Source organism: Homalodisca vitripennis, unplaced genomic scaffold (assembly GCF_021130785.1).
Source record: "Homalodisca vitripennis isolate AUS2020 unplaced genomic scaffold, UT_GWSS_2.1 ScUCBcl_676;HRSCAF=3207, whole genome shotgun sequence".
Lineage (NCBI taxonomy): Eukaryota > Metazoa > Arthropoda > Insecta > Hemiptera > Cicadellidae > Homalodisca > Homalodisca vitripennis.
In genome coordinates this window covers 89,197-113,236 of record NW_025776798.1, presented here as the reverse complement: position 1 = coordinate 113,236, position 24,040 = coordinate 89,197, and the positions used below count along the sequence as shown (strand labels likewise).

General features: G+C 33.5%; 1 protein-coding gene across 1 annotated transcript in view; it reads left to right on the top strand.

The window, feature by feature from the left end:
- Positions 1–24,040, top strand: part of LOC124370924 (5'-3' exoribonuclease 2 homolog) — a gene marked incomplete at its 5' end in the record, with an annotated part of 58,447 nt that overhangs the window by 7,959 nt on the left and 26,448 nt on the right. Inside the window, 10 exon segments of the mRNA XM_046829231.1 lie at positions 8,252–8,368; positions 12,747–12,962; positions 13,859–13,966; positions 14,047–14,136; positions 14,288–14,377; positions 14,379–14,445; positions 18,073–18,247; positions 19,631–19,687; positions 21,879–21,909; positions 21,911–21,951. Coding sequence (XP_046685187.1) covers positions 8,252–8,368; positions 12,747–12,962; positions 13,859–13,966; positions 14,047–14,136; positions 14,288–14,377; positions 14,379–14,445; positions 18,073–18,247; positions 19,631–19,687; positions 21,879–21,909; positions 21,911–21,951 — 992 coding nt within the window.

Below are 24,040 nucleotides of genomic sequence, written 5' to 3'. Positions count from 1 at the left end.
TTGTGCTTTTTACTCAGTTGGCGAGTTTATGGAGCACACTTGGGATTGATATTTGCGGCGGTGTTGCAATCCTGGGGGTTGATCCCACGAATTATGAATTTTGTTGTTTTGTATGTGTATGAATGTGTGCCTGCATGCAACTGTATGGAAAGTCGAGTAATTGGATTTAGTTTTTAAGGTAAATACCGTAAAAAATTGGTATTATTGACTATTGCAATACAATGTAATATATATTGTCAACGCAATAAAATATATAAAAAAAAAATCTTGATGTTTTAAACGAAGTTATTTCTTTCTGATAGCTAATATGTGTTTCGATTAAATATTATGCACTACAAAACTGAAACTTTTGACACTTTAATAGTAATACATATTTTATTGTATAATGAAGCAAAAACCTGTTGTGGTATACACTCAAAAACCTACCATCATAAGGAATTCAAAGCGACAGTGGACACTTTAATTTGGTCCATTAATGAAGACAGGCTTTTGTGTTTATATGAATAGATTTAAGAATTTTTTGCCTCAGCTTACTTTTTTTTAATTGATTCACTCCTTGATACTGCCATAATAAAATACTTTACTCAACATTTTAAAAAACCCCACACCCAAAGAGGGTGTGGTTTGACACAGGTGACATTTTTAACACGCTTTTATTAGCTTCGGTTTGTATCTATGTAACGGAATCTTTGAGCATAATTTTCACCAATTTCCAGAAGTCTGATTAATTTGAAACTTTGCATACGTATCAAGGACCGATGACAATGCAATAATTTGATCATAGTTTTCCATTATCCTTATAAGGACCGCCAGGATTAATAAATTCTTTTATAGATCCTCTGCGATAGAGCTAGCGCGAGATCTGCGCTAACCCAGCGTTCAAGTCTCCATTCAATCTGCACTAACCCAGCGTTTAAGTCTCCATTCGTCTCGGTATTCTCGGATGTGCTTGACTCTCTTAATATAGTAATATTATAGTAGTCATCCAGTCTCTGCCATTTCCAGTGGTTTCCTTGACAGCCAGATCTCTAAGTACACGATTCATGCATGTTCTTTGTTTAGTATACATTACATAATACTAATTTGAATTGTTGCTTTACAGAATCATACATAGTATTTTTATCAGACAAAACCTTTAGTGTTTTTTATTTTTAACTAATTCCATTTCAACAATATTCCAAATTTTTCTTGCATTTTAAATTTTATTTACTATAAATAAAGTTGAACAAATACAGTTTAGTTATTTTACACATTACCGAAGATGTATAGCTAATAAATTAAATAATAAATGTACCAAAATATGGGTATATTCAATTCTGAACTACAATAACCATTAGTTTTATTATGTAGGCTATGTGTATGTTTGAATCGCAAAAAGTACTTGCTCCGTCGGGACTCGAACCCGGATCTCTCAGCCCTCACTTTTTCTTTGATATATGAAAGTGAGGGCTCTGTGGTGTAATGGTAGTACATTCACCCGGCAAGTGAGAGATCCGGGTTCGAGTCCCGGCGGAGCAAGTACTTTTTGCGATTCAATGTTTATTGAAATTATATACGTATATATATATATATATATCTCAGAATATAGCAATTATATGAAAAAAATATAAAATGATTTACGATACGAAAAATTCAACTTAGTTAAGGGTGTAACATTTTATAATAGTATATCTCAAATAAGTAATAGTTTTAATACAGCTCAGTAAGAATGATAAATTATATATACTAGCCAACATTACGTTTATTAAATACTTCACATACCTAACCCTCAAGTCCGGCAAAGGTGTTTCAAACAGCCACAGTTCCTTGGTAGCTTAGATGCTAGCCTTCGATTTTTACGACAATAATTAATCTAAAGAGAACTGCGAAGCTCCGAGTCTCCAGGGATCAGAGCCGACATCTTAGGTGCAAGCTCGAGGAGTCATATTGAGGCGATGCAGGTTGCTATTTCCCCATTGGTAGCTATTAATAGGACAGAACCTTTAATGAGGCACCGATGACAGAAATGCACCAAGCGGGCAAAAACCTGTCCGATCCGACATTCTTGATCTAGGCTCGCGATTGTTTGCTGCTGGACAAGCCTATGTAGCACTTAGTCGAGTAAGATCTTTAGACGGTATTCGGATTGAAGAACTTGATTGCTCTAAGTTAACAGGAAATACCCCATGCAATAGTGAAGCTTTAAATGAAATGATGAGATTGCGGAATGAGTCGTAAGAAATACCATATTTCCACAAGAAACTAATTGATAAATCGAACTAAAAAATGAAAAATAAATAACAATCATTCATAGTCAATCACCTCAAAATAAAATTATAATAAAATTTAAGTTATTAACAGAATAAATTAATTCAGAGTAAAAAGCGTGGGGTGCATTTTACTACATTTCATAAGTCTCCTCTCAAAGATAATTACCGATAGAATGATTGTAATATTTAATATATCAAGCACCCCACGCTTTTTACTCTGAATTAATTTATTCTGTTAATAACTTAAATTTTATTATAATTTTATTTTGAGGTGGTTGACTATGAATGATTGTTTTGCCTTCTACTACCATAATATAAACTCTTTGCAATTAAAAATTATTTTCTATTTTCTAGTTTGGTTAGCTATAAAAGCGTGTTTTTAGTTTTTTAAACTATTATTTATTATCATTAAAATGCTTTAGTGTATAGTAAACAGAATTTTGAATTTCAACATCTTTTGTTTATTTTAATTTTAGAATCTCATCTGACTGAATGAGGTTATCAGACTCAAATTTCATAGCAAAAAACTGCTCATTTATATCAGAAATTGAATGAAAAGCTTTTTGTTTGTATTTTTACTGTTTATAACTACTGCTAATAAATTGAGTAAACCCTTGGAACAGTTAACATTTTATAAGATATTGTTACAATAAATCGTATTAAAAACTTGAATGGTTGCTAAAATATTAGTCTTTCAATTAAATTTAACATATCCTGACCTCAATATTTACCTTGTATATCCTCCAGCAAACCTGAATATACACCGGCTCCCTAAATTTTTATTTTTCAGGAATCTTCAATCAGTTCCTTTTGTAAGCTGTAGAACTCAATACCAAACACCTCTAATCCAGATGTTATCAGTTTAAGTACGTTTTGTTTTCAATTAAAGACAATATTAATACTATCGGTAAATTGAAGAAAAAACTAAGCTGTACAAAATTAAAGTGCCCTTGAATCCCAGAATCTGGACATTTGCGGTTAGTGATGTGCCGCTCCTGGACATCCATAAGATTGCTCAGATTTGAGTGACATGTCTGTTTTTGCTGTGCTCAGTGTGGGTTCAACTGGAAGGTATAAAACCAGCCAGAAGTGATCCCTGCTGGGTTAGCCTAATGTTAGTGACAATAGACAATAGACAATAGACAATATTCTTTATTTGTGGATTCTTAGAGAATTACATTAGCGTCAATACAAAATAATAAGATTTTCATAATGGTTTATGTAGTCCATTGAGTTCTCCAGCTCAGAAATTCTTCAATGGTGTAGAAGGGATGACTCAGCAGCCATCTTTTTAGTTCCTTCTTAAAGTTCAGGCTTCCTTCTTGAGATTTGATGTTATCAGGCAGCATGTTGAATAACTTTGCTCCCATGTAGGAAGGTTTTTCTTCAAACAATGCTAGCCTGTGAGCTGGCAAATTGAAGTTTGCAGCGTGACGAGTGTTGTGACTGTGGAGATTACTGCCTCTTGTCAAGTTTTTGTCTATTGCATACATTATCACTTGAAGAATGTAGAGTGCTACTACGGTAAGGATACCATACTCGACAAAAGCTGTTCGACAGCTCTCTCTTGGTTGCATTCCAGCCAAAATTCGCAGGCACCTCTTTTGTAAAACAAGAGGTCTTTGTAAATTCTGTAAACTAGAATTTCCCCATAAACAAAGACCATATCGGAGATGTGAGTCGAACACTGCATAATATGCAACAGTTGCTGTTTTCTTGTCACTAATTTCTTTTATTCTTTTCACCACATACAGTCCAGTACTTAGTTTTTTACATAGGTTGTCTATGTGCTGAGTCCAACTTAGGTCATTGTCAATAACCACTCCTAGGTACTTGGCTACATCCACAGGAACAATATTGGGTAATAGCCCTACTTCGTGTTTCCTTCTACCCATAACTAGTTGTTTCGATTTAGCCTCATTTACCACCAGGTTGTTATTGTGGCAGTATTGAATTGCCATCTCCATGGCAATGTGTGATGAAACCTCTAATCTACTAGGCATTTTGTCACTTAGTAGGAGCACCATATCATCAGCATACATGATGGTAGTTGAATATTGTTCCAGAAATCCAGGAAGGTCACTGGTGAAAAGAATAAACAGTACAGGGCCAAGAAACGGACCCCTGTGGTACCCCTCTTGTGACTGTTAAGGGCTTTGATCTCACTAATCTTGTACACCCCTTATCCATGTGTTTCAGCTCAACCATCTGTTGTCTGCCTTCTAAGTAGCTTCGAAACCAACTAGCCGTAATTCCTCTTATCCCAAAATGTGCCATCTTCATTAATAATTGGTGATGGTCAAGGCAATCGAATGCCTTACTGAAGTCTAGTAGAATTGAAGTGGTGGTGTCTCCAGCTTCAAGCTTGTCAATAATACATTCTACTAGACTTACTATTGCTGTTGTTGTAGATCTGCCCTTTATAAAGCCATGTTGCTGTGCTGTTAGTAGATCGTAGTATTTCAAATGTTCCAAGAGGCGGCACAGCACAATTTTTTCAAAAACTTTGGACAATGTTGATATTAAAGATATTGGGCGATAATTACAAATTTCAGCAGAGTTGCCTTCCTTGAACAAAGGCATTACTTTGGCTAATTTTAGGTAACATGGGAATTTACCCTCCTTAAGTGACAAATTTATGAGAAGAGTCAGTGGCTGTGCAAGCTCATTACAGCAGGCCTTGAGAAGTTTGGAGGATATGTCGTCTATTCCTGCAGATGTCTTGCTTTTTAAGGACATTATAATATGTTTTACTTCCCTAACTGTAGTAGGTTGTAGGTAGAGGTCTGGAGTGTTGGAACTACTAGTTGCTACAACTTGATTTGATTGGGGATTAGCTGCAAGTGCTTTATCAGCCAGCTTTATAAAAGTGATATTCATCAAATCTGCCATTTTCTGAGGATCAGTAATCACTTCTCCTGTTGGGCCTATAAGTTTATGGAGACCGGGTGAATTTTTGGATTTTCTTTCTCTGTTTATTACTGTCCATACAGCTTTAGATTTGTTTTCAGAGAGGGCAATTTGTTCAGCTGTTGCATGTCGCCTTAAGGCCTTCAACTTGATATCGTAGTCTTTCTTTTTAAGAGCAGCTTCTTGCTTATGTTCTAACAATCCCGTGAGTATGTATTGTGACTGCGCCCTTAGAAATTCATTCTTCAAGTTGTCAGCTTCCGCGTCAAACACTCTAATTCCTTTTTTCCTTTTCGGTTTTGTATACTTGTAAGGACAGGCATGGTTTAAAATCAAATTGACTGTTCTATTAAAAAAGTTGTAGGCAAAATCTGTACTTGTATTAGTCTTTAAATCATTCCACGATTCCTGAGCTAATTTATGCTTGATCTCTGCAATATTTCTATCTGTAAAATTTCGTTTTTTTATGAAAGACGAAGAGGCGTTTTCAGGATGAGAGTTCACAGCAGCAAGCTGAGCAGAATGATCAGAGATGGCTTCATGCAGCACCTGTACAGTAAGTTCCTCGTCTCTCAAATTGGAGCATACACAATCAATAGATGTTCGCGATGTGGGTGTTATTCTTGTAGCAGGAAGCATTATTCTGGTAATATTATAACTCAATAGCATTTCCTCAAGCATATTCTGTTCACGACCTGAGTCCAGGCAATTGATGTTGATATCGCCCATAAGAATGGTAGGGCTCCTCCAGGTTGGCACTAATTGTAGAGCTTGAGTTACAATGTTAAGGGACACTTCTAAATTTCCATGTGTTCTGTAAATCCCCATAACGTATATATGCTGCTGCTCCAATTTAACATTAATCATCGCAACTTCACACACCATTTCTACACTTAAGTGTGTGATCTGTTCTGGTTCAACAGAGAGTGCCATAGATTCCTTGCAAAATATGGCCACACCACCCTTTCTGTGATTTTTTCGACTGAACTCTGCCACCAATGTATACCCAACCAGCACAGTGTTTTGAAGTTGGTCAGTTTGTAAACCATGTTCCGTCAATATTAAAATGTGAGGGTCAATTTTAGCTAGTAGATGATTTACCCTGTCAATTTTATTAGATAGGCGGTCAACATTTTGGTGAAGGATGGTCAGCTTCTTTAAATCAGTTTTTTTTTGTATTTTCAGTTTTGAAGAGCTGAGTTCCAGAAAGTCCTCTGCTTGTATTTGTGCTCCTTCCGATGGCGTAGGGCTAAAAAATTCTCATTTTCTTTATCTAGAACGTGAAGAGTTAAAGTGCACGGACTAGACTTAGGCCTCTTGCTGTCAGGTTTCGATTCTTGCCAAGCTATTGGTTGATCTGAATGTTTCTTTACAAGAAGAGAAGCACTGTAATGTTGTTTTTTATAGGAACTATTCTCTTTAGATTTTGGCCTTGGATTACTATACATTTTCTTTGCTGTATGGTTTTTTAACAGCAATTTTTTGTTGGTTGTATTACTATCAGTTGGGATACAAAGTAATTCTTGTTGATTCTCTGGTTTGTTTTTTGTTTGAGTACCAGTAGAAACTAATATTTTTGGTGTCATAGGATAACTTTGTTCATTCAGCTTATGCTTGACTTTAGGGAAAATATCATCCACAAGCACTTCATCCAGATCGCTTTTTTTGTGCATGCCGTTCAGTGTAGAGGCTGCTGTTTTTGAAATTTCCTGATTGTAGGCATTTTTGTGACCTACAGTTTCAGATGATTTAACACATTTTGTGATGCAATCATGCCTTTGCTTATTCAGCACCTCAATGGCAAGTTCCATTTGATTTTGTTTATTTTTAATTGTAGTCAGCTCTGACAAAAGGAAAGAGGTGGGTAAATCATGGTCAGTTAGGCTTGTCTGGATTCCCATTTCCCTGCAGGATCTTGCAAGTTCAACACCACCACATGCTTTTGCCTTGTCTGAGCTGTTTTTCTCAAGTTTTAAAGTTTTTATAGTGTTTTCAAGTTGGTAAATAGTTTCTTCTTTTTCTTTATCGGCTTCCTCAAAGGCTGTAGTGAGGTCTCTACGTAATTGCACTTCCTTTTCCAACTGACATTCTAACTCCCTTATTGTGTCAGTAAGACTATTGTTTCTTGCCAAAATAGTATAATTTTCTTTTTCAAGTTCTTCAGCATGTGCATAGTGGGTCATGCTGTTATGTTCATTTTTGTCTGTAATTTCTGAGATTTGTTGGGTCAAATTTGCGTTATGAAGGGTCAGATTGTGAATTTGTTCCCTTAGTTGTGTATTTTCTACTAACAAAGCATTTCCCACTTCAGCTGCTAGTGTCAGTGATGTTTCCATATCCTGTTCATCCAGACATTTTGAGTTAAGGATCTTGTTTTCTATTTCATTGACGGTCAAGTCAGGACTCCCTGAGGATATTTTTGGTAAGTCAATGGATTTGGAATTGAAGTTTTCAAGGTTAAGCGAGCTACCAGTGGATAAGTTCAGTAGCTCGTTTGTATCAATACCACTAGTCTGGTGAATATTTCCCACAGATGTTAAGACCAGTGACTGGTTAGTATTGCCTTTGCCGTCACATGTAGGTAATTTTGGGGTGTCAGAGCAATTTCTGCAGGTCCAGGTGTTGATCTCATATTTACCCAACTTCCCAAGTTGCTTGTCTGTGATATCTTCTTTCAGTTCCTGGTACCAGTAAAATACCAATAATTATGGTTAAGTGGTTTATTAGATGTATATATTTTATGTGCTTTATGTGCTTTATGTGCTTAACGTTTGAAAACTGTAACTTATACAAGCACTACAAACATAACAACTTTTCACACCAGTGTTCAACAGTTTCACTCCGTGGTACCGAAGTGGTACCGTTCCTTACTTGTCTTCTTTCTTTAAGTGATTATTCTTTCTTCACTTCAATACACTTTTTCTTGAATTTTGTAATCGCTGTTTATTCTCGCTTAGGTTTCTCTAAAGATCAAGGTAATTAACGTATCCTACAAAATCTTTCACTCTGATTTTAATCACTTTGTGGTAACCGTCACCGTCTCTTTATGTAAGCCAAAACTGTGGTGTATACAGTAGGGGTTGTTGTTGCAGCCGGTAGGACAGAACGCCGGCCCCATGTACCAACCGAGGCAGGAGGCATATCACCAGAGAGTGCAGCACATGCACTCCCAGTCCGCCGCAGGTAGTTACAACTCTCCACCGAACCAGGTCAGTGTGACAGTGCATATTCTAATGTTTCTCAATTAGTTATTATGTTCAATTTAATTTCTTTCTGCACAAAATAGGAATAAACCCATGTCAAATATAACAATAGACAATGTAAAATTTTCTCAGTTAACTAAAACAAAATTTCTAGGATTACTTTTGGTTGGGAACCTAACTTGGGATGAGCACATTTTGGTTTTGCAAAATAAGATCTCTTTTGGATTGTTTGGTCTTAAATCCATGTCCAAATATTGCTCAATAGAAATTCAAAAAACCATTTACTATGCCCATACACATTCTCATATAACCTTTGGTGTTGCTTTGTATGGGGCCACTAGTAATAAAAATCTGCAAAGCATTTTGCAACTTTAAAAAAAGCAATTAGAATAATACTAAATTTAAAGGACCGGGGTTCTATGAAAGATTATTTTTCTGAATTGTGAATTTTAGACTGTTTATGGAATGTATGTAATTGAAACAGTAATGATAGTCAGATCAAATGTTTACAAGTTACCTCGATTAGGGTCAAGTCACGACTACTTTACTCGAAATAGAAACCAATTGGCAGTACATAAACACTTGTTGGAATTTCATTATAAGAAACCAAGCTCGGCAGGAATTAACTATATAAATAAAATTCTAAAAGACTTACTCAGTATAGAAAATAAGTTATTGTTAAAAAAACACCTTAAAATATTTTTAACCAATAAAGTTTTATATTCATTTGAAGAATTTATGGACATATACAAATACTTTAAATAAAATGACAGATGCCATCCTTTATTTGTATAATTTTAAATGTGATTGTACAAATTATATGAATAAAGTTGTTTTGAATTTGAATTCATCATGAATAATTTGTTAACCCTCCATCGGGCGCTTAAAATTAGAAACACCATCAGGCGCTCACGGAGGTTTCCTCCAGATTAGTGAATAATGGATATTATAGTCGTTTAAACTGTTTTTATTTGTTTAAATATTCATACTGATTTAATTGCAATGTAATATATTCATTTTTAGAATTTAAATAAAAATTACTCTCTTATGTAATGAATTTTCCAAATAAGAATTTTGAAATATAAAAAAATGTTATTGTATAGTAACAACATGATATATTTTAAGGAATAGTGCAATTAATTGTAAACATTTTCAACCTTCTGTAATAATATATGGAAATTAACTTAGTTTTTAACTTCTTACAAAAACAACTTACTTCAATTCTTGAGATATTATTGTAATGTCAATTATTATTCTAAAATCAAAATTTATTCTTTACTAAAAATTTTTTAACACTACACAAAGTTTCAAAACATTTTCCTTCTGGTTCTTATAACGACAATGTTCACTCCATAAATAGTACTGAAATGTTCCATAGCACACGAGTACTGTACTGACAAGTCTCTCGTCTTCATTCTCCATTTCACAAAATTCAAATAAAATATATTGTAAAACTTAAAAAGAAACCATCACACGTTAGACATTTAGGCGCACACGGATTATTACTCCATAAAAACTAAACACTATAAGGCGCTCACGGAGATTTCGTCCAAGGACTACAAACACGACATCGGGCGCTCACGGAGGAAGCGTCCAGTCTCGCACGGAAGTAGACCTCATACTGACAGATTTTGACAAAGATAAGCGGGAGGCTATTGTTTCGCTTCCCCGAAAGATGCTCGTGAAGTACACTGCGGGACACGACTGCCAACATCAGAAAAGTAGTACTATTTTTAATAATAAAAAATACACGGAGGAAAACTCCGTTTAGCGCCCGATGGAGGGTTAATTGAGATTATATATCAATTCATCCTATTAATGGAAAATTGCTTAACACCAAATAAAAGGGTCTGTTAAAAATGAATATACATATACCATTTAATTGAATGTGTGGTCTCCACAAATAGGTTAAAACCAAAAATAAAAATTGATTGAAAATAATTGCACCATCTTTTACTTTGAATGGTATATGTCGTAGTTCTTTAGAGTTCTATGACCGAATGTACATTCCAATGTAGCAAATATCCACATAATAACCTAATAGTCAGTAATTGTTTTACTGTTTACATTTTCTGCAAATTATAATTTAATGAATGGCAAAAAATTGGCTTAATCCATCAGAATTGAGTGGTAATTACAGTGCTCATTATCTGAACAGTTCTGTCTGTCATATTATGGTAGCTGTGTGTGTGTAATTACAGTTGTCTATTAAATTATGTGATGCAATATTTAAATTAGCCTTTGAATTTTTATATGTGAAGTATATATATTGAGACTAATAATACACCTTCAAAGTATTGACTTAACCCTGGAACTGGCCATCATTTTTCCCAAAATGGTAGGCACTTTTTGGTGATTTTGTAAGGATTTTGTATTTTAATCACTGCTCATCTATTTTTTAAGATAAAAAACATTTTAAAAACATCAATGTCTTTAGAAATAAATGCAGTTTCCCAAAAAAATATTAAAGGTTGAATCATTTAATGTATTTTTATTTTTTTACAGATTAACGTAAAAATATTAGTAAAGAATAAATTTTTCTCAAAATGTATAGCACCCTCTCAGGTAATATGAAAGTTTTTAGAATAATTCTAAAATATACAAAAGTTTGCTTATATACCTCAATTACAAATTACAACAAAAATATTTAGGTAAAAGAAGTTTATTTGTACTTTTGAACAATATATCTATAAAAACTACAAAATCTGAAAAAAGTTTGTATAGCACTATTATGTATACCATTTTGACATTTTGGAATCTATTGGATGAACAAATATTTTTTTCTAAGAGATAAATATATTTAGAAGAGAAAAATATGACATTTATAGAAGTTTACATTATATAAGATATTTTTATATGGCAACAAACTTTTTTTTTATTTTTACAAAAGTCAAAATTGTGAAATAAATGCCTAACTTTTTTAGCTAACAATTTTCTTTTCATCCAAATATTATTTATAAAGATAGTATGTTTATTGAAGTTTACAAAAATGTACAACAATGTATTTTTATTTATATTATTTTTTTGTTAAAAAAATAAAACAAGCGGTGGTAATAGAAATAAAACGCTAATACCTTCAGAAAAAGTAAAAAAAACTTTTTCACTTTTATAATAAATACCTTTGCATAAATTTAAATCAAAATTTAATTTTAATTAAAATTAAATTGTCTACAAAATTATAAAACACTGAACCTACGTGAACATAGGCTTATTTTCAGTTTCACAAAAATCCAACCTATTCCCTAAAACTTAACCTAACCTCTACATTTTTCACTTCACTAATTAAAAAAAAAAACAATAAACAAACTTTTATTTATACACACTAAATAACGAAATGTCTAAAATATCCTAATAAATAGCAAGCAATACACTAATACCGGCAATGGCGTAATAACAACAAAGAAATCAACATGGCAACCATGCGATGCGTTGTTCTTCTCTACTGGTTGAGTCGGTGATTGCGCAACAGAACAAAAAATAAAATACTAGTTCATAGTCTTCGTTGTCTATTATACTGTTGCTTAGAGCAATTCTTCTTCTTTGTTTTGATATGATTTTCACTATTTCCAGACAACGATAAAGTAACAAAAATAACAAAATTTAATGAAGCTATTTTCGACGCATTAGGCATTTTGGGATTTTACAAAACACGAGCTTTTCAAACGCTTATTTTATAAACATTAATTTTCCTACTGGCTATTGAAAAGATGTTTCTGAAAGCCAAGAATACACTGTTTTCAATGACGACACTTACGATTGTGTAGAACGTAAACTCACGATAGGGAATTTTTACAAACATACGGTAATTTTAGCGTGTTCGGAAATTACGCAAACAAATGGCAATCGGAAATGTGAACATCCAAGTTTAGAATTTTATAATGAAAGATTTAACTTAACTATAGAGCGTTTTATGGTATAATATGAAACCTTGAATCTTTATCTTTAGATTTACGTATGTTTTACTTCAAACAAAGTAAAAATAGACTTGCTGTGAGAGATCATATTACGACATAGTTAAAGCGTCGAAAATAGCTTAGTGCCATTTTGAAACTGTATTTAATGCGTCGATAATCGCTTAAAGCCAGTTGCAGGGTTAATTCTTATATTTATAGATATTGAGATATTTCAGCCTTGTTGTGAAAAGCCATCTTTGGTTTAAAGATTGCTGTGGAGATATCAAGATGAAATTAAAAATACTGTGAATGTTTTTGCAAGCGAATGACACACATGTACATTAACTTTAATAACAAACCATCATTTGTAACTCTCTAACGACTTCCATCAAAGCAACAGCTAGCTGTTACTGATGGCATTGACTACAGTATTAACGATTCAGAGTGCAAAAGATTATTTTTAACACGGATGTTTGTAAAACCTATTACAGAGCAATCGGGGACAGAAGAGAACTCATGATGATGTGGATGAGGGGAGTGAGGAGGAGGAGGGGGTGAATGATGAGGTGAGACTGTGGGAGAGCGGTTTCAAGGACCGATACTACGAGTCCAAGTTCGACGTAGGATCCGACAACCTGGCTTTCCGGTACAAGGTGGCGTTGGAGTACGTCAAGGGCCTTTGCTGGGTCCTCAAATATTACTATCAGGTGTGCTCCTAGTTAGAATTGCTTTGCTTAAGAAACCGTTAAAATTGTACAGGTTATTTCTGGTTAGAATATGTATTTGAGAGCACAGTAAAATTGATTTATTACATATCTGAAATGGTAGTTTTGAAAATTAAAAAAGAAATGTAATAGTGAACATAGAAACACAGTGGGAGGCATCAAGGTGTGAAATAAATTATGGTAAAAGGTTGTGTGAAAGTCAGAATGAAAAGAAAGGACTGTAATGTTTGTTGGACTGCTTGTATGTTTAGTATGTAAAAATAATGTGAAGGAGTGAATTTGAGAACTTTTTTGTTCTCTTAGGTCAAGAAGCTTATAAATTGCACTTAGTCCTATAAGGACCTTAGCGCTGCTTCCGGAGTGACAGGATATTCAGGATAGGTAAGGTTAGGGGGTAGGAGTCGCCTCCTATCGAGATCTACGAGGAAGAATTACATCCATGTCTCCCCAGAAGAAGGGGAGGCCAGCTCTGAACCAGCCTCTCCAGTCAAAGTAGGCAGGGGGTAGCACACCTTTGTTGAGGTTAGCAAGAACCTCTGAGGTCAGGGAACGAACCCCACCAACTCTAACAGTTATCTCCCGCAGTAGATTAGACATATCGAATTACCCTTGCACCCCAGAATCTTGACATGTGCGGTTAGTAATGTGCCGCTCCTGGACATCCATAAGGTTGCCCCGATTCAAGTGAGACATCGGTTTTTGCTGTGCCCAGTGGTTCAACTGGAAGGTATAAACCAGCCAGAAGTGATTCCTTCTGGATTTATTCGAGAACATAACAAAGAGTTTACAAATCTTGAATTATTTTTAATACTGTAGCAAATTACTTTTATAATAACTAATAATTGTGAAGCTTGACTGAAGTATGTTTTATGTTACAGGGCTGTCCCTCATGGAAGTGGTACTTCCCCTACCACTACGCTCCCTTCGCCTCGGACTTTATCAACATCGGCAGTCTCGACACCGACTTTGAAATGGGAACTCAACCTGTTAGTATTACTAGAACTTTATTCAGACTTTCACAGCTTGTTTCAGCAATGAGTTCACATGTATGTTTCTGCCCGCACAGTTTAAGCCTCTGGAACAGCTGATGGGTGTGTTTCCGGCAGCGAGCTCCGCCCACGTGCCTGCGCCATGGGCCCACCTGATGAGCGACCCGGTGAGTTATCTGCGCAGCTAATTGTATTTGCGTTTATTGATTTAGTATCACACGTATGATAGTGTGTTATTTTATCTTCAAAATGTCTTTTTATTACGTCCAACTTATGTTTCTTTTTTATTAGTAATCCGTGCTCTGGTTTCTTTCCCAGGACTCGCCCATAATTGATTTTTATCCTGAAGATTTCAAAATTGACCTGAATGGAAAGAAGTTCGCCTGGCAAGGTGTAGCGTTGCTGCCATTTTGTGGAAGAAGAAAGACTGTTCAAGGCTTTGGAACCCTTCTATAGGGATCTCACACCTGCAGAAAGTGAGTGCCTAGACCAATAATTATAAATCCCTTTTTTCTCCGCAATACGTATTATTAGCTCTCAACAATAACTGTTATTAATGGTTATAAGATTAGTTCTGTATCAAAATAATTGAAGTGTGTTCAATAATTTTATATACCTCATGAGTAAGAGAAATAAATAGTTAATATAGAAAGCTAATGATAGTTTACAATATCAATATGAAGTATATTGTTTTATCAATCAAGTATTCATCGGTTTTGTGGAAGAAAATAGGCTCCATAACAGGCAGTGTTAATTCATAGTGAGTAATAGTAGTGAAGGAAGTGGAGAGATGCTAGTAAAGCGCTACAAACTTATTTCACAATGCACATATTATTTAATTAACTCTTTAAGTGCCCTGGCCATTTCCTAAAGTCATATGCATGAAGTGCCTGGCCGCATTCTTTAATTTTACAGTTTTTTAATATAAGTTATAAAATAAACTATTATACACCTATCCAGTAGATTATGACATTGTTTTAGCAATAACAATAATAGCAATAATATAAAACATCTTATTCTATTATTGTTGTACCAAAAATTTAAAAAATATTCTAAATCTTTTTTACTAAAAAAACTTTTTTTATAAATTTGAACCAATTGTAGGGCATTTAGTATTTTTAAGGTTTCTTTGATAATACCATATGAAAAGGCATTAAAAACTTACCAGATTTCATATTTATAAATTTTTCTAGATAAAAATAATGTAATATAATAATGCGACTGAAAAGTAAAACTTTAAAGGCAATAAACTCCATAATTATTTTCTTAATTTTTTTATACACGAAGTTTGATAATAAAGTAACAAGAATTTTTAAGTTTTGCAGAGTCGGATTGTCAAGATTTTTTTTATTATGTTGGTACTCATGCTTATGAAGTATAATAACATTTCCAGCTGTATTCATTGTTTACTTTTTCAGGGGGCAGCTGCTAAGGTTAGTTTTGTTTTATGGACTCAGCAATTTTTATTTTTTTAAATGGATCAAAGAACTAATATCAAGTTTAGCGTTAAAAATTAAGTACAGTGTAGAAAAGTGAGGCAAATGTTTACAAAGGCCTATGGTAAGCCCGCTATGAGTAAAACAAGGGTTAACAAGTGTTATAAAGGTTTCAAAGATGGCTGTGAAGACATTGAAGATGACGAACACTCTGGACACCTTAGCACATCAACAAGTGATGAAAATGTAAAAAAGTGGAAGAAATGGTTATAAACGAACACTGTATTACGATCAGAAAAGTTGCTGATAATGTTGGCATATCAGTTGGCTCATACCATGAAATTTGTTCAAATGTTTTAGTATGAAACGTATAATAGCAAAATTTGTTCCAAAATGTTAAATTTTGAACAAAAACAGGAGTGTGAACAATAAATGAATTGAAAGACGATGCAGAATTACTGAAATGTGTTACAACAGGTGACGAAACATACGGATATAATGTTGAAACTAACACTTAATCATCCCATTGGAGGCATTCTGGATCATCAAGACCGATAAAGGCTCGACAAGTGCAGTCAAATGTGAAGGTTATGCTCACTGTTTTCTTCGATTTTAATGGCATGGTGCATTATGAATTCTTGCCACAAGGTCAAGCGGTCAATAAAGATGTACTACCTGCAAGTTCAATGCCATTTGTGTGAAACAATAAATAAAAACACCTGGATTTGTGTCAAAACAATTCATGGCTTTATCACCATGAAAATACTCCTACACACACTTTATTGCTTTGAATTTTTTACCAAAAACAGTAAGCTTATGGTAACAATGCCCCAGCCCCATCGTATTCTCCATCGTTTTACAAGCATAGATGACATAAAACTGCATTGCTGAAAAAGCTAAAGACTATCCCAAAGATCGAGTTCAAGGATTGGAAGGATCTCTGCTACAAGTGCATAATATCTAATGGGGACTATTTTGAAAGTGACAACATTAATGTGGACAAATAAATAAATATATTTTTCATAAATAAAAATTCATGTTGCTTTTTGAAAATACCTCATATTTTGCACTATTTTATTGAATATGGTTTGTATAAGAAAATAAAAATGTTGTATTTCAACTGTCCTGCCATTTGCAAAACCAGAAAAAAATTCCTAGAAGCTTATCTCGTTACTTCAAAAGACATCAGAGAGCAAGAGCCCTCAGATCTCGTAGGTTTCTGTAAAAGCCTCAGATTCTGAGGGTATAAAACTTAATTAAGGCAGGCACAAAGGTCCTTACAGGATTTCGTGCAGACTTAGGCTCTTTCCCTCCATAAAAAAAACAGTACAGTATCAGAAGAAATTTAATAATGTACTCAAAATTTTAATTAGTCCTTTTAATTTGAGATATAATAAATAATTTTGTACCTAAGTATTGATTCTACATGTGCATGGTATAAAAATATTGCACATTTCCAAGAATGAAGACTCTTTAATAATACATTGTAAATAATGTCAGGGGACTTGAGGAAAATATACATATTTATATACCTTTGCTTCTTTCCTAACTTTAATAGCCACTCCATCTGTCATTAGGTTTTTTTACTAGAAATTATATGTAAAAGTAGAGGCAAATTTAAAGAATGAGCAGGTAGATTGTGGAGAGTGGCTGTAGCATTGGGAGGTGACAGAGGGATCATGTGAATCTACTTGCAGTTTAGAGTTAGAAAGAATGTGAGAGATAGAAATTCCTCCTTCTCCACAATTTACCCCTCCTCCCACAAACATATTCAGTTTCCTATTTCCTCACGGTATTAATTTTGAAAGGTATTTTGTAGTTACAGAACTAGGCAAACAATATACAAATTCCTGTCTTAAAACAAGGAATAATATGTCTCTTATGAATATAATGGATTTTTTAAAATCGTACATTAATCATTTTAATTGCTCTATTTCATTAACCTTTTGACTGGTGGATTTTTAACAATAGTGCCCTAAAAAGTGAGTGTTTTAATTTTTGATTTTTTCTTTAGATGGTTTGGGTCTACTGCAATAGATGTCTTTAAAAGAAAACACTAAATTAAATGTTTTTAAATTTTTTTTAATATTGATACAGAAATTAATCTAATTATACACAAAGGTGATTATATTTACAAAATATGAGTATGAGATAAAATATTCAGCATTTTCTCAAAAACATACTAAAGTACAGGTTAGGTACAAGTTGGTAACAGTACACAAGTCCCCTCAGAAATAATTTATGGTATGAAAAGCGCGAAAACAGTCGAACACACAAAGCGGAACTTTGCAATCCCGGTAACGTAAAAAGTGAGGTTAAAACCTTTTTTTACCACACACAGAAATAGAATCAGCTCATTACTTTGAACAACTGATTGAATACCGTCATGTAGTGTCAATGGGGTCTGAATGAAATAAATAAAAAAACATCTGTGATCTAATAGGAACCAACAAAAACTACTTGAAACTGTTCCTTATTTATTCCGCTAGATCGTATTCGTATTCAAACGAGAGATTATTCATCACGAAACATTATTGTAAAATCTGTTAAGCACCATTGTGGGATTATTAGTCAAAGAGTCAATTTGATTAATCAGTCAATATCTACTTTCTTTATCGATGAGTAAAATGAGTATATAGTGATAAAGTTCTGTTATGTGCGCTCCAGTCAGACGTAACGTGCGAGGTGATGACCGCCTGTACATGAACCAGGCCCACACCTGCTACTCGTTCCTGATGGACATCACCATGAATGAGGCCAACTTCAGCAATGAGACGTCGCTGGCTGCCGACGGCATGAGAGGCTCTATCCTTATCTCTGAGGACAAGGTCAAGGAGGGAGGGTCAGTATTGTTCTGCAATAGTGATGGAAAATAAGTTTTTATATTTGATTTTCAATAATTTATCGTTTTTTATTCATTTCAACATTGCATTGAGAAAGCAGTTTCTTGCTTTTTTATAAACTAATAGTTTAAAATAATTTTGGATCATCATTATCGGAAGATATTAACTGTAACCAAACTATGTTATTTATTATGAGATGATAGTATTTGTGAAGGAAACAAGATTTTTCCGGACGTTTGCTATCGTTCAGTGATACAAAAATATCAGCAAAAGTGATACAAAATGGACGATAGCAAATGTCTGGAAAAATCCTGTTTCCTTCACAACCCTTCCAGCGTCAAAAACAAACTTCAAACAAAGAAATGATAGTATTTGTTCTCTACAGAGCAATATAAACATCTAAATTCGTTTCGATATTTTTCTCTTACATAAATGAGGAGTAAATTAATAATTTGCACTTCCGGTAATATCTACTTCATTTTTTTAGTGTTACCTATTTCGCTAAACAGTAATTCCAAATTAACTGAGACATTAAATTATAAAATAAAAGTGTGAAATAAATGTTTTGAATTTGGTTTTACTGTACTTGAAAATTAATAAATTAATGTGTAAACCCATCTATTGATTCACAGAAAATATTGAATAATAATTACAGAATTATAATTATAATATAGTTGATAATTGTATTAAATATATTATTTGAACTTTTACGCTACTTTCCGAAAATTTTATAATATTTTCCTTAACGCAAAGTTGCATAGAGATAAAATCATTTTATTTCTAAATAAAGTGTAAAAAGCTTTAATATGCTTTGGCTTTTAATAATTTTAACATCAGTTTAAATTTCTTCAAAGGCCATTTTTCTAAAAAGACCTACAAAAACTTCAAATTTTACTAAGTCAATTGTAATTTTTATTTTTTAAATAATCATAAGTAATGTTCTTCCCAATTACCTTGATCACATTTTCCCTGTTTACTAATTCAAGTTAATTCAGAAAACATACTTTGTGTCAAAAATTAAGAAAAATGTTTCTAAATGCAGTCTGTACAGTCTTCATTTACACTTAAAACAATTTGAAAAACATTCAAAATTTGTTTAAAGGGTAGAATTTGTATAAAAAAAAAACAATAAAACTTTTTTTAATTTGGTCTCATATTATTTTTGGGGCATTTGTTAGTTAGTGAGATATCTCAAGGCAACCTATTATACATTTTGGTGCTGATTGGGCAAGATAATTTAAATGATTTGAAACAAAATAGCTTTTTATTCCTTCTTCTTAGAATATCTTTATGGGGTTTACGTATAAAGAAATTATTTTGGAATGTTTAAAGCTGAATAAAATATTTTAGTCTCATTAGTATCAAAATTAATTTTGTTATAGGTCACTACCATCTCCAGTGGAAGGTCTGTCAGTGATTCGGATGAATGCTGTCATGTGGTAGGTACAATCTTATTACAAATTCAGTATTACCAACTTTTGAGTGACAGTTAATTTTGAGCTGCTTGTAGATCTTTAGATAGTCAACACTGAACTATAAGATGGTCATCCTATTCAACCCTTTCAACTCATAAATCCTCCCCCTCTTGCACCCCGTGAATCTTAATACCACATAAGCAACACCAGGATTCTGTTCTGTGTCCTCGACTGTGAAGACAACGCACTCAAGTGGTTAACTTGTTCCATAATTTCAATATTTTTATACTTTAAAGGAAAAAGTCCAAAACACTTTTTTTCATGAAGATTTAATTTGTTTTTGGTTGGAAATGTACAAAAAATGTGTTTTTATAATTTAGCAAGTGTTGATCCAGTGGCATATGTAAATACTTGGTAGTGCGGATTATTTTAGTTCTACTAGCTATATTTTTGTGAATGATTATTAGAACCTTTTACCGATGCTCTGCCACATGTTATACATAACTTTCATCAGAATGAGTTAAAAAAAGTAAAAACATAAAAATTTGACAACATTTGTAACATTTCATAAACTATGTTTTTTTTATATTGAATTTTATTTTTAATACTATCATATACATTATAAGAACTTTAATTGTATTATTGTGACCCAACAATACAAAATTACCTATACAGAGTAATTTTGGTCAAAAATACACATTTTGTTTCTTATAGTTATATTTCTTTATTTACGAATATTTCATCTTAAAATTCATGCTGTATTTTCAATAGTAATTTTGCAAAAATATATAATTAACATTAAAGAAGTATATATTCACTTTTATAGACATTTTATAGAAAAAGATTAAATTTAGTTTTTGTTTACACTTATAAAATAAATAAACTGTATAAGCTATCCCTATTTTTTAAGTAAATTTATGAAAAATGTCAGCTAATTAGTGAATTTTACCGAAGTGTTCATCAGTCATAGCACAAATTTATTGGATCGGAAAACTTGAGATTGGATCGTAAGTCAGCTGAGTTAGCGTTTGGCAGCCAACGCATGACAAGTTGAGAGTGTTAACCCTTCGCACGCCATTAATAATTCGATTAACTTTCCTTAAACGCCAAAACAAGTAAAAATATTTTGTTTTCTTTTGTTTTCAAAGCTAATTTTTATTATAACTAAATTATAAAAGTTAAAAGCAAACAATTTATAAATAGGGCACTTTACTTAAAATTAGTGTATTTATTGATAAAAAAAAACTATTTACAAAACTGTTTATTTTAAATAAATTTCAATTTCATTCTAAAATGTATCCAAACTTAAAAGTTATATTTTACAATAAAACAAGATAAATATTTTGAACTAATCACAACACTACTTCACGATAAAGAATAATAACGAGATACGTAGTATCATTTGTATCCACCAAGAAAGCATTAATACACACCTTGGATATGTTTGGTAATGGCTCTGTAGGAGACGCAGGACTGACAAGCAGGTGGTCAGAGTTAGACAAAGGGCGCTCCTCTCCCCCTGCCGCAGAGTGAATGTCATTTATAAATATTTCCTTGGCAACTGAGATAAGCACGGAGCGTGGACCGGGCATTACGAAGGGCTTTTGTGAGCTAAAAAAACTTTCCAAGAGACATTATCTATAATATAGGATAAAATTGTAATTTTTGTTTTGGTTAGTCTGCCATTCTAATAAATCCGTCTGGAAGGGTTAAATAATCTTGATTCAGCTGCCGAAATTAAGTCCTGCATTTTAGAATTTTGTGTACAATAGTTATAGACGTTTTCTTTTGTTTTTTCTCCTTCCTGAGGGAAGAGGACTGTTTGTCCCCGCACTTAGTCCTATAAAGGATCTTTGCGCCTCCCTTACTTTAATTTATGCCCTCAAAGACCGAGGCTTTTGCAAAAACCAATCAGATTTAAGGGCTCCTGTTCTCTAATGTCCTTGGGGCTGAGGAGATATGCTCCCAAGTATCTTTTCCGAGTCTCTACGATGGCAGGACAATCCAACCAAATGTGCTCCGCTGACTCCTCCTCTTCTCCTTTAGTTATAGACGTTGCAGCAGACACCTTTGAGCATAGTGGCACATTACAGTGAACATGATCATGCAGTAAAGAGCTGCAGTGAAGCTATTACGACACCACTAGGCAATCATTGTAGAGTCATATCTACTACTATAGAACATTGTACAGCTAACTTGTGCTTGTCTGTTACAGTGTGCGGTTCAGGGATCCCAAGTACCCCACGGAATTCCTTCATCTTTCCGGCCAAGAGGCTGTCTGGAGCAATGTAAGTATTTACTCGCAATGAGGAGTTTTTTAACCTTTGAACCCTCGAACTGACAGGTTGTTTTTTGTGCAGTTTGAAGACTTTTTTTATAAATGTGTAAAAAATATTTACTATTAGTAAATCTACTAATATTTGTTATAATTTTTTTCTCAGTAAACTGCAGAATTTTATGATTTAGTATTTAATCGATTATACAATCCGTTGTATAAATATTACAATTTTTTTTTATGCCAAAGCTAAAAAAATGGGTTTAAAAAATGAAAAGTGTTTGGAAGTAACTTGAGTGGTGTTTATTTTTTCTTTTTATGAAAGTTGAGTTATTATCTGTTTTGAAACACAGCTCAAATTGTGGGTACAGACAAGAGACTAGATTTTTATCCCTCATACAGTACCAAAAGTTGACACCATAATTCGGGTATAGGTTTTGAAATCTAAGTTTTTTAGTATTGGCAGCCCATCCTTACACTAATTGAAGCAGACGAGAAGAACAATAAATTCAATCACAAGTATATAGATACTCATATATTAAAATTCTGGAATAAGTAATATAAAGTTCACTAACTATTTTCAAAATCTTGATAAAAAACTAGCAGAATTGATCATATAATTTTAAATATACTAGCTGAAACAGGTTTAGCACATGAAGTTACTATTAATTCAGTTTAGGTTCTGAAAAGTCCCAAGTTTTATTGCAAATTGAACTGTCCGAAGGTTTGGAATTTGAACATGGAAATCATCGATGACTTCAGACTGGACTTATCACTCCCAACGGGCAGAAAAATGTTTGTTTAGTTAGCAGGAAAAGTTATGTAATTGTCTTTTCAGTGTCTTCAGGTTACAACTTTTAAGGTCTTCAGGAGGTTTGTTAAAAAGCGTGGCTCAACGAAACGATGGCTGTTTGGAGTATAGAGTGGTTTCGTGAGCTGGTAGGTGATATTCCTGAGTTCTTCTAGTCTGATGAGTGTGCACCTCCTCATTTCTCAACAGGTTTTGTTTTGAAGCATAAATAATGACCTCTATTACGTAGATTGAGGTTACTGTAAGGATGTCTAGGTCCTTAAAAACTTCTCTACAGCTGTCTAAATAAGACAGGTTGGCCATGACTCTTATTGCTCACTTTTGAAGAATTAATATCCTCTGGAGGTTGCCAATCGAGGGGCCACCCCATAGAGTGATTCCGTATCGCAGAAGAAAATAAGAATAATTTATTCACACAATAGAACTCAAAGGTTTTCTGTGCAAGTCAAAACATCAGTATCAAAACTAATTATAAAAAAGCAACAGAACAACTGTTTACAATAGAGCATACAATTTTAAGTTATTCCTACTACAAAAAAATCAGATCAAGATATGGGTATCACGAGAGCCTCGTGGAGACTTTAGAAAGCCTTCCCAATCAAGTAAGCCTTTAAATAATTTTTGAAACTGTTTACATTTGTTTGAATTTTTGATTACATTTGGAAGTAAATTGTAGAGTTTAGGACCATAATACAAAATTGAGTTTTTGAAAAGGTTGAGTCTCAAATTAGGTCATTTCTGTGCTGTGTGTTATGATTATGATTTAAATGTGGAAGATTTTTATTTTGAAAAACAACATTGATGAATGAAAAATGAGAAGGGCGGCCAAGGTGAGGATCCCGCTGGATCAGAAACGCTCTCTACAGCTCTCATCTGATCTCATTTCCCAGACAACCCTCAACGCTCTCTTCCGAAGAGGAAATTCTCTATTAAAGTTGATGACACTAGAAAATCCCCAAAATATTATTCCGTACCTCAGCTTTGACTCAAATAAGCCTAAGTAACCCAGTTTAAGAACCTGTTCTGTGGCAAAAGTAGAAAGTCACCTCAGGGCGAATGTAGCTGAATTTAGCTGGTTCGATAATGTGTTTATACGAGTATTCCATTTCATGTCAAAAATCAAGATGGACCCCCTAAGACTTACAGAAAAAATGCTACTTATTGGTCAAAAAGGGTAAAATAGGCAATCCTTAAGGCGGATGATTAATTCTGTAAGGGCAAAGATGTCACAGCTTAGTCTTGAGCAGAGATTATCTATATGGCAGCTCCACAACAGACTTTGGTCAAGAAA